General features: G+C 35.2%; 1 protein-coding gene across 11 annotated transcripts in view; it reads right to left on the bottom strand.

The window, feature by feature from the left end:
- Positions 1-12582, bottom strand: part of LOC138710224 (zinc finger protein 845-like) — a 67324-nt gene that overhangs the window by 31998 nt on the left and 22744 nt on the right. For 9 of the 11 annotated variants that reach the window (XR_011335183.1, XR_011335184.1, XM_069840894.1 and 6 more), the window contains exon 3: positions 3786-3908. Coding sequence is in view for 7 of the 11 variants with exons in the window: in XM_069840894.1 (XP_069696995.1) it covers positions 3786-3908 (123 nt within the window). In the remaining 4 variants the exon portion in view is untranslated. Of the gene's footprint in view, positions 1-286; positions 430-3785; positions 3909-12582 lie in introns of those variants that run through there. The other 2 variants (XM_069840892.1, XM_069840891.1) reach the window with 1 other exon arrangement.

A 12582-nucleotide genomic window follows, 5' to 3' on the forward strand; every position in this document is an offset into this window, starting at 1 on the left:
AGACATCTAAAATATTATAAGAAACTGTATAGTTTTCAAATTAAATTTATGGAAATTTATTAATATATTATTTGCTTACAATAGTCTGAAGATGATGTTGACGGAGGATATATGCCTGTTGATTGTGTTATTGTATAGTTCCACATTTGTAACATGGTATGCAATATCCCCTACATGTTTCTGTTCAAAGCAGTTATATTTATATTATTTATATATCACTTGAAGATAAGCAACAAATGGTCGAAAACGCTAGTGAATTAAATTAATTTTAGATGTAGGCTTTCACGGCCAGTGTCTAGTTGAAAAGAAGTTTCCGGGTTAAGATGCTGTGGTCTACTGGTGAAGATATTCCCAGACGTTTCATCTACTACTGGGGCAGACATCTTCAGTGGTTACGTAACCTAGGTTGAAGTCTTCTGCTAGGGGTACCTGTGGCAACCAAAGAGTTTATAATACTTACTAGAGACACATACCTGTGAGTGAAGGTAAGGAAAATGTCACAAATTGAATCGGCTAGCATCCGCCATTAAAGGGAGTGTTTGTGGCGCGAAATTCGAAAACAGTACCACAATACATTGATGTAGCCTGGTGATAGACATTGTTTTAAACGTATTTTACCAAGAATGGGTCGTAATGAAATAAAGATGAATGGCAGAGGAGCGCTGTATTTATTGAAGTATTATATGATTCATCTTCGGCGATATTATAAAAAAATTAATTCAATCACCCATATATACTCAGGATAAGTAAGTGAAATATTGAATAATAGCAATACCAACATGAATTTTCAGTATTACCAGTATTTTTAGGGCCATAATAATAGATATCTACTGTAATATTTAAAATAATCTATATTTTAGTCCTTTCATGCAAAGGAAGTGGAAGATATATGGTGCTTAGAAAATGTTTAGTGGTGAAATATGAGATCATAAAAATTCTGGAAACCTGATTTAAAACATAACAAGAATAAATTTTTATCATTAAACAATTTATTAATTGTATAGCTGTCAGTACAGGCTTTTTACTGCAGTAGTATTAATAGACTTAGTAGTAGTGACATAATAGTGGCCTAGTATTGGTGATATTAGTAGGCCTAGTACAGTAGCGTGCAAATTAATCCGAACACGACATATTTTTACATTTTCTGTCATTGTTGGCCTCACAGCTGCTCATACCGCTTTACTTGACATCTGTAGTACGTGTAATTCCATTGGTGAAGGTCTGTCGTTATTATTTTTTTTATATGTGACATTTTGCCTGTCGTTTTGTACTTATAAGCATTTCAGTAGTGTTGAAGACTTAATACTGCAATCCTGTGTACATTCTGTCGTCTTCACAAATGGATACAACTCCACGAGAACGGTCTAAAATTATAACATTAGCAGAGCATTCTTCTATGACACAGAGGCAAATTGCTGCAGAATGTCACATCGGTTTGGGTACTGTTAATTCGATCATAAAATGATACAGGGAGACTGGATCCATCACACCCAGAAAAAGGAAACTGTGGCCGGAAAAAGAAACTTCACCTGCAGATGATCATTTAATTGTCAGGAAAAGTAAATTAAATCCTAGACTAACTGCTGTCGACTTAACCCGCGAGTTAATGGCTACCAATGGGGCGAATATTCACGTCACAACAGTACAGCGTAGGCTTTTGGAAGCTGGACGAAGGGCTCGTAAGCCTATTAAGAAGCAACTGCTAACCCCTGTTATGTGCAAAAAACGCTTAATGTGGGCAATACATCAACACTGGACAGTGAATGACTGGAAGAATGTACTTTTTTTCCGATGAGTCTCATTTTGAGGTCCACAGCCACCGTGTTTCTTACGTATGGAAAGGATCCGAAAAAGTAACAGCAGCTCATCTCCAACAAGCACCCAAATACCCCCCTAAAGTAATGTTTTGGGGTTGTTTTACACATGAAGGGCCTGGAGCATTAATACCTATCAAGGGAATGATGAATTCTGACAAATATATTCACTTATTGGAAACCAGAATCGTACCCCAGCTGCAAAAATCATTTCCGGATGGCAGAAGTGTGTTCCAACAAGACCTGGCACCATGCCATACGTCTCGAAAAGCTACAGAATTCAACAAGAAGAATATTCAGGTACTCCCCTGGCCAGGCAACTCACCCGACATCAACCCCATTGAGAACTTGTGGTCAATTTGCAAAAGAAGAATGCAAAAAATGGATTGTTCTACAAAGGAGAAGATGATTTCTGCCCTCATTGGTGTATGGTTTCGCGATGAAAAAATGAAGAATATTTGTGGGAAATTAGTGGAATCCATGCTAAATCGTCTCAGAGCTGTTATTAGGAACAAGGGAGGCCACATAGATTACTGAGGTATGTCTTAGATCCTTTTTTTATCCCGTTTGAGTGTTTTTGCATAAGTAATTACAATGTTCAGATTAATTTGCACGCTACTGTATTTGTGGTATTAATATGCCTAGTAGTAGTAGGCCTAGTATTGGTGATAATAGTAGGCCTAATAGTAGTGGTAATAGTAGGCCTAGAATTGGTGGTATTAGTAGGCCTGGTGGTGGTGGTAGTTGTAATAGTAAGTCTAGTAGTAATGGTATTAGTAGCCCTAGTAGTAGTGGTATTAGTAGGCCTAGTAATAGTGATGGCAAGGCAAGTTGTGGAGGTGGTGGTGGTAATAAATTTGTGGTCATCAGCTATATTTTCACGAATAAACTAGAAGTACCAAACGGAAATTACATGATTTCATTTATTCTGAAACAAAACAGTTTTATACAGATACTGTCTAAGGATTTTCTTATGCACTTTGCTATTATAATCCATTGTAATATGATGGTATCTAACCCGTACATACATTCTTGAAATAAACCGTATAAACCTGATTAATGTGTTTCTGGAAAAACTTTATCCAAGAAATGTTCCTACATTCTGTAAGCACATTGAAAGGAGGAACTGCATTTAGAACATTTTTCCAAATATTAAGAGATGCATGCTTTCCTGGGCATCCTATAATAGTAAGCTATGTTCGAACAATTATTTGCGGCTCAGTATTTCATCATTTCTTATTATTTCCCTTAAAGTGTAGTTATATTTATTCGTACTCCTCAAATAAGCATCAACTGCTCGCACACCCGGCGAAGCATCAACTCCCTTTAATGGCAGTCGAACACCAGTTCAAATTTGTACGCTACACTAGCGCCATTGGTGTCTCTAGTTATATATTACAAACTCTTTGGTGGCAACTGATACTCCAGTTTAGTGTAAGAGTGGTCTATATCTAACGATGTCTCCCAGCAAATTACTTAATTCATAAAAACAAAAAAATCGTGTTAGAAGATTGAATTTGTGTATTTTCTCTGAAACTTTCCAAATATTTGTAGGCAGTCTTTTACATTAGATTGCCGAAAATTGGTTTATAGCGCAACATTGGCAGTGATAAAAGTGTGAAGTATTCGTTCAGTGGCATTTTGTAGTGCTTCAGCAATAACATGTTTAGCAAGACTTCTGACTTCTGTTGGATTCAAACAATTATAAAACACGATAATTTGGTCCAGGGAGCATCTGTTTTTTGGTGCAAAGATAATTCGTTTGGCGTGTTAATTCGAAACTATGAAATGGTGTGCCTGTGCTTCACATTTAATAAGATTATTAATTAATGATGTCTTAATTACAGTATATTGAATGCCTAAGCAAGCACTTCAAATCATTCTGAATCAGGTATTAGGACATGTTTGCGGCAAAGCATCATGAGCTCAATATAGAGTTTTGAGAACAGAACAAACAATAAAATTACTCACCTCAAACTCACATTTCACAGGAAATGTATTTTGCTCAACTTCCACTTTGCATGACGAAGGACATTCAGGATCCACACTCTCCACTGTTGTCAAAGGTACACATGGTTTCAATAAATTTCCTTCCTGTGGAATACACACAAAATATAAATTTTTAATTAACAATAAAATTATTGCTTGTTGAAAAATGAATTCATATGTTTCAGCCCTTAACTCTGGATTCACATAATAATACCTAGCTACTACAGTCCAGGCGAGGTTATAACAACATTTTACCAAGAACTGTCTTTGTAGGTATCCCCACACCATTGCACAGCTCTGTCAATTAGTGGCCAGAAATACTGGGTGTTCAGTTCAAAGTGTGTCATGGCTCGCTGTATGCCGTCATGTGGCTAGCCGATGAGCCTAGAGAATTCAATCTTCCTACACTTCCGCAGAGGTGTATAACCTATCAGGCAGAGAAGTTGCCTAGCAAGTACGGCATTCATTTTGAAGAGTATGTACTGATACATACGGTAACGCTGGTAGTGGCAGGAATGTGAACTGTTTGGAAATACGTACTGTCGGGATATGGGGAGAGGGTTAAGACCAGGGAACGGATTTATATGGACTAAAAATATATGAAATATGTAAATATATATGTAGTTATTTTTACCAAAATATGGAATTAAATATGGATTTTTACCAAAATATGGAATTAAATATGGACTTAAAATTATAAAAAAATGACTATGTACGTTAAATATTGGTACATTTTAATCAAACTAAACAAAAAATATAATGGACGTACCTTATCTTCCAATGTAGTTTCAACAAAACACAATTTTTATTGTCTGTTACCATAACAATAGGTTACAAACATTTCTTTCAAGTGCTGAAAAGTGAATCTTCTTCTATTGTCTCTGAGGATAGATTTATACTGACTAAAAGAGCGTTCGACGTCACAAGAAGTAACTGGTACATAATTCAATTTCACAATGTCTGCTGGGGATAAGTCCAAGTTAATCTTCACTGTTGATTCACCACTCATCACAGCAACAACCTTTTGTAGTTCTTCATATCCAGGGTTTTTTGAAAGTACAGTGTCCACCTTAGCTCTTACTGCATCTGCAACTTTACCTCTACCACGATTCAGTTGTTCCACAGTACTATTTATAATTTCAAAACTTTCAGATAGTGAAAGGTGCCTATTTTGGAGACTTTTGAGCGTTTTTATGATGCATGAAAATGTATGCTGAATGTGAGCTAAGTCATTCTTCACACTTATGTCACAGGTAACTGTTTTCGCAGTATCAATTGAGACTGCATCTTCAGAGTCCAATGCAAGGAGAACATTGTTAATAGAGTCTATATGTTCGGCATAATATTCAACTGCTTCTAGCCATGTACCCCATCTAGTTAAAATTGGCTTTGGTGGCAATGGAATTTCAGGGTACATTTCTTTCAACACGTTAACTCTACTGGGAGCTTTGAGAAATACTTTTTTCACTGATGAAATCAACAAATCTACTTTAGGGAAATTGTCTCTGACCACTTCTGCCACACGATGAAATGCATGCGCCACACAAGTAAAATGAGTCAATTTAGGATATACAACAGATAATGCTTGTCCAGCTTTGACCATATAAGGGGCAGCATCGCTAATAAAGAATAACACATTATCGTACATAATACCCTTTGGCCACAGGATACCCATAGCTTCGTTGAACAGTTTAACTATAGTTTTGTTATTGCACTTTTCTAGAACATCACAATGTAAAAGAATTCGTTCAGAATATTGTTCACTTAACAAACCGATAACTACATTACCAACAAGTCTACCTTCTTTGTCGGGAGTCTCATCAATGGAAACCCAAATTGAACTATCTTTAATTTCATCTCTTATCTTCTGTATTGTCTCATCGTAGATGGATGGAGCATACGTCTTCCTAAGTGTTGACTCATCCGGGATTGTATGTTGAGTATATTTTTCAAGGAATTCCCTGAAGACCTTATTCTTTAGTTTGTAGAGAGGAATATCAGCAGAGATGAGAGAACGGCACAGGTCGATGTTAAACTCAGATCTTACATTCGATGTTGTTGGTTGTGTTAAAAACAATTGTCTCTGCTTGGAATTTAGTTGTTTGTTGGCCTGATGTTTACTAGTTGTAATGTGTTGTTGCACCAGGAACTTTTGTGTAGATGATACTGCACACTGACACAAATTACAAAATAATATTTTATTGTCAGTTGATAAACCATCTTCTTTAAATTCTGAAATGTAACTTGTTAGTTTTGATTTTAAATTGACTGAATGACGTACTTTTGGCATATTTACCGTCTTTATAGTATGATTTACAAAACTGAACCTATGTGTACTCTGACTGGCATTTAACTGTTGAGCTGCACAACTGAAGTCTGTTAAAAATTTTAAATTAAATTAATACAGTTTTGTAACTTACTTTCCCATTGTTGATAGGACTGCTAATTTTCAAATAACTCTGATGTTAAAGGGATTACTGAACATGTGTTTAAATCTCTATTGTTGAAATGTATTTTTAAAAGTTAATGGAATTTTGTTTTGTTTTATTGTTAAACCTAATATAATATGGACTGTTTTATATGAAATATGGAAAATATATGGAAATTAACGAAAATATGTACTAAACTCTAAAATATGGAAAAATATGGAAAATAAAAGTAGGATTTTTCAACCCTACACATTGTGAAACATAAAGATAATGCAAAATATAAATTATATTAGCTTTATAAGTAAATATGTATTTACATATAAATCCTTTCCCTGGTTAAGACTATTACTTACGTATTTGTTGACATTAACTTCGACGGTCAACATGGACACGGAGCATTTGATTTGTATTGTGGAATGTTGCCGTATGCAACCGATGATAACAAATACCCCGCGAACGACTTGCCGGCGCAAAACACAGTTCGAAAGAGGTTATGGTAGCACACAGACCGTACAGACCACCATCTGTTGCTATGACGTTCAAGTTATACCGTACACGTTCTCAAGTTCAGATTGAAGAACGCCTTAAATAATGGGCAACTTCTCCGACATATAAGCTGAAACTCGCTTCAAATCGGTGACCCAACAACAGTACGTCATGACACACTTTGAAATGAACACCCAGTAGTCTAATACAATGTTGCAATATCTCTGCCATAGCACGCTAATTTCAGTTTCTATTTAGAAGTACGAGATTTGTTTGAAAATGTTCCTAGTCTCTCATAAAAATTAACGCAGGATTATTCTGAAACAATCTTTATTTCTCAATATAATCCCCCTTGATATTCACACACTTGATTCACTAGTACTGCAATACTGCTCCTCCCTCCTTGTACACATATTCCTCGAGATCTGTAAAAAAAGCCTTCTTCTGCTGCAATAACCTCTTCAATTGACGAAAATTTCTTACCAGCCAAGTAAGCTTTGATCTTTGGGAAAAGAAGTCTGAGAATGCAAGATCTGGTGAGTAGGGGGGTTCCAATAATTCGAACCGTAGTTCATGTAGTTTAGCAACTGCGATTGTAGAGATGTGAGCAGTGCACTGTCGTGATGAAACAACTCTTTCTTCTTGGCCATACTCGGCCTCTCCTCGCGAATTTTCCCTTTCAGGAGACTTGAGTAATATTCTCCAGTTATTGTTCTCCCATTTGCTAGATAAAACTGGTCAACATGATTTTTGTCTCATGAGTACCAATAGTTGTACTTAATGCAGTTTTTTTACCGTGTTTTCAAATATGAATTCGGAAGTTCTCCATTACCCACAATTTTTTCATTTCAACTTCAACTTTGTAAAATAAATGTTTCTTCGTCAATTTGTCCAATGTCAAATAAAAACTCCTAGAGCATTATAAATATATGGAACCAATGGTACCGTTGCTACTGTTGTACAGGTTCAGACATATAGAAACATGTACAGACCACTGCTTGCTTAATACACATCCACAGACATGTACAGACCACAGTATAAGAAGAATCAGTAGGGACAACTCTTGTCGGCACCTTTGATGTTGTTGGTACTAAATTCAAGCTCAGTAAGGTCTAGTTCTCAATGAATCCAGCTATGTCGCTAGTATCAAACTACTATCAAAATATTAGTAAAATATTTATTTATTTATTTTATTGGTCAATAATAAGAATAATCTTGTATGTATCTATCATTAGTATTATGTCGCTAGGAAGTCAAAATATTTATATCCATTGTTGACGTTCATGTTCGCACTTCACAGCAACGGACGCCATGATGTATTATGTTCTACTTGGATCAATTTTACCAACATAAGACTCGAACAGTGACTTGAACGTTAGCGCCAATTAGTGAATATTTTCATGATGATTGCATACGGAAGTAATTATTACTATGGTTATATTGCCATTCCTTTGCCTCATGTCTTTAAAATTGTTAAAAGATGAGTAATGAATGTTTTCAGTTAATATTAAATTATGCCAGCCTGTCGTAGATGGAGATCCATCTGGTGGAGGTTCCAGATAATACACCCAGTTTCGTGACATGCGCACTCAGAATTTGTTCCCACGAAATGGCTTAGGTGTCTTTACTGTATGTTCTCTATACTGTGTACAGACATGCACAAAAGTGAACCAGTGTAGCACGCATTCATTAGAATGATGCCAGTTGTGAGATAGCAATGAACCAGCAAACGTCATTGTGAATGCTTTGTGTGTCTGAATTATTGTGTATTACATATTTACAAATTTATTTCTTTTAACTAGTCGTACCCGCGCGCTTCGCTGCACTTGTTATAAATAAATATCATTGACTTAAATCTGTTATATTTCCAAATACAGCTTTGTTATTGTTAGTTAATAAATAGTTTATTATCAATTATAAATCGTTTGCTCTTGAATTACTTTCAAAGTTGTAATTAGAACTATGAATGTAACTGTTATCACAATGCAAAAGGTTCTGGAGTTGTTCGATTTATTCTACTTTGGTATTATGTTAGACCTAACAGCGTCTGAAATAGAATATATTTGTAAGAACTGAAGGTTGTTACTCTCAGCTGGAAGAAGGTTTTGTCACCAAACGATACCATTTGAAATAAGGTTTTGTACTGCCCTATATTATTTAAAACGTGTGTTGATAACGGATGTACTACTGTAAGTACCTGCCTAAGTTTTTAATTGGTTGTGAGGGCTCTTGAATGTCAGAAAAAAAAAACTTTTCCATCAGTGCAACGTATTCAAGACTAATTTACAAACATGTTAAACGAATTATTCTTGCAACGAAAACAGATGTTCCCTAGACCAAATAGTCGTATTTCAATTATGTAATTACTTCACAGTTTCATCTGTTATTGTATGACGTTATGACTGAAATACCTATGTTGTTAATTGTTTTTATTGTAACATTCAGCCATAACTGACCGAGTACCAGTATAAAAGATCTCGTGCTCAGAGGAGTGGAGTTTGGGGTTTGAGATGGCCTACAAACCACAAGTCATGCTAAAGATGTTGGTTTGTTAATTATTCAATATGGAGTATTGTGCACCACATAGAACTGTTACCTAGTATGTATACATTACCGTAGCTCACCCAAATATGTAATTAAGCAATACAAATATGTACTGTTGTTACTGAATAATTAATACTTAATATGTGCCACGTGTATATTTGTAAAATTATTCGATCTCTGGCTTTCATTTGTTAATAAAAAAAATGCAACGCAAATCAGACATCTAATTTCAGTACAGTACCTCCAAATAGCATTAAAATTAACTGCAGTACATATAGCTAATTATTAGTTTCGACAGTACCGGTATATAAAGTTTTCTGTGCGTAAGGTTCTGTTTAGTCCTACCTTATATGCATTTGTACCTAGTCCTCGATTCACTCATGAGCTTCTGTAATGATATAAAGCCTATGTCCATCTAAAGGAACTACACTTTCCAATGATGAAAGAATTATTTCAATCTATTATAATATAATAAAGTTTAGTATATTATAAACACATATATCATCCGTATATTAATCCAATTGTTGTCCAAGGACTCCAAGGCCACCTTAAATAAATGCAGAGTCATTTATCTTTATTACTCGTATATTAACCTGACTTGGCCATGATATAAAAAAGCATTGATATCTTAAAACAGATATATCTCGCTATATGGTAATGCAGAATTCCTGCACGGAAATATCATCATGTACTTCGGTACTTCATAGTAATATCAGTCCTATCAAAATTTTGCATAGAGTAAAACTTATCGGAAATCACTTTTAAAGAAACTTTCGTTATGTAATATTTTTCATAAAAATCAATAATGAGCGAGATATTTCGATTTATTTAATTAAGACCCCTTTATAACCCACTTTTAAGAAAAATAAGACCTGTAAAACCGATGCCATATTCTTATTAACGAAAAACCTATTTTCAGTATAGAGGTTTCTAAATGTATTGAATTTAAACATTCATAACTCTGGTTAGATACATCACTTACGCTGATTATGCTATTTTTTGTTCCATTGACATGTTTTATTTAGACCTTAATTTCCAAAATAAGTGAAAATGTAATGTAGGCTAGTGTTTTTTCTGGCATCTGTTTATCCACAAGAACGTCCAGATTTTCAATCTCAATTTGTCTCTGTTTATTTTACATAAATTCACATTTAACTGATCTGTTCGAATCACACATGAATTTGACTACTGCTGTTGATCTCTGCGTCTTGAACAAATGACCACATCCTTTACTGTCTGATCTCTGTGACCCATCTTCTTAGAATAACCTCACAGTCTAGTATATACAGTCGCGAAGCTCAATACGTAGTAAATATGCAAACATTAGATAGTTGCTCACCACTAGGATCGCTAATATCACCTCATTACAGGCAATGCAAAATAGTACCGTCACAGTCTATTGTTTCTAGCACCCTCAAAACTCAAGCTTCGTGACTATATATAGTAGACTGTGATAACTCATGTAGACGATTTCTTTTTCTAGGAGATAGTTTTCTCGGAGTAAGAGGCTTCCATTTTTTATTAGTAGAAGTTGAACATTCAGCAGATGTAGAAGGAGGTAGAGTAGATAATCTGTCACCTTCTTCTGAATATAGATCTTGGTCACATTATATTCGTCTTACCTTCAAGCACAAAGCAAAGTATCTTGTCATACAAATAAGTCTGTCTCTCTTGGGTAAGGGCGCTTGGTCTTATGATTTCCGGCATGTCTGTAAAACTTGCAGGCACATTACCATGAAGAATATTGAACTGCACAATTTATGAATGCAGAGAACTTCTAGTAAGCACTTGGCCAGGAGCTTCTTTCCTTAATTCAAAATGGTGAATTTGAGTTATATTTGGAATGTTCTTAATCTTTATTGTCTTAAATTTTAATTACCAGTCAAAGGTCGGAATAGATATCTTTCCTGACTCTTGGAATTATAGATTCACCACAGAGGCAATTCCTTTGTGCTACTTTCAGAACATCATTTATGGTAGCGCAAGAGTTCTTTCAGAATGCCCTCTTGAAACATCCAAAATATAGATCTGGTTGAAACTGTGTGTCCAGTTGGCAAGAAAGATATTTTACAGCATAGATTCTTATCACATATCACTCGCCACATCAGATACCTCATTAATAAGTTGTTTTTATTTTGTCCAACACAATTGAGGAGCATTTTTGCTGAAGTCAATAGATGCAGAAATTTCTGAAAATGAGTTATATATATGGTTATCGTATATAGCTTCGGAATCGACCTCTGAAATCGGATTTAGCAAAACTTCATTCCTGCCATATGTAGATATCAAATCTTCCAGGTTTTTTCAAAACTCATGAGATGCTGTCACTTAGTTAAAACAAAACTCGATAGATGCTCAAGTCCTTATTTGAAATATATGCAAGGTCAAATAAAATAGTTTTCAGCATAGTATTTCAGACAATTTACTTTTATTAGGGGTTGTCGGCAGAAGTGGAATGCTATTATTTTGTCGCCTAGCAGTAAATTGCTGAGATGGAAGCTATTTGCTCTCTTTCCTTCCCCAAACTGTTTAGGATTTCTCGTGTAACTGTACATTACTGAGGCAAAAATTATTTACCTATTTCTCCCACCCAACTTGACAGTGAAGGGGCGAATATGAAGTGAAATGCTTTTCAAAACGGATACATTCACGAGTGATTTCAGATGAGTTTGAAGTAAGAGCGTTTTCCAATGCTGTGACATTCTAGTTAGTTTCTGTGTGTAAATAATGGATTCAGGAGGTGAAATGATTATGATTCAAGAAGTGGTGGGTGGTAGAAAATCCAGAACTAAAGAGAAGAGTCCTCATACAGGGAAGCATAAAACATAGGAGCGTGGACCAAATATAAATGCTCTCATGGACATGCAGACTCTTCCTTCAATCCAATAGCGAAAGGAAGTAAACAGTGTAAAGTGGCAGAGTTAACCTTTGATGACATTAGTGTATTTCACAATAAATTTAAGACTTTATGCTAAATAGATCAGGACAAATTACTTATTAAGTTCATGATCATCATATCACCAAAGCATAGGGTGGTGGATACCGAGTCTTCAAAAAAAAAAAAAAAATATGTTAATTAAATGCAGTATCAGAAAAACATATGGACAGATAATATCAGGACCCAATATAGACTACATACACTCCGTGCAGACAAGTTTTACAAAATTGTGAAAGAGGATAATCCAGAAGTAGTAAAGATATGTTTTGACTTGCAACAAAACAAACCTCTGCTGAAATTATCGGTGGGTGAAGTGTTCTACACAAGACAAGTATGGCTCTACAACCTCTGTGTTACGAAACATTCAAAGACACAAGAAATT

The sequence above is a fragment of the Periplaneta americana genome, chromosome 12, assembly GCF_040183065.1.
Source record: "Periplaneta americana isolate PAMFEO1 chromosome 12, P.americana_PAMFEO1_priV1, whole genome shotgun sequence".
Taxonomy (NCBI): domain Eukaryota; kingdom Metazoa; phylum Arthropoda; class Insecta; order Blattodea; family Blattidae; genus Periplaneta; species Periplaneta americana.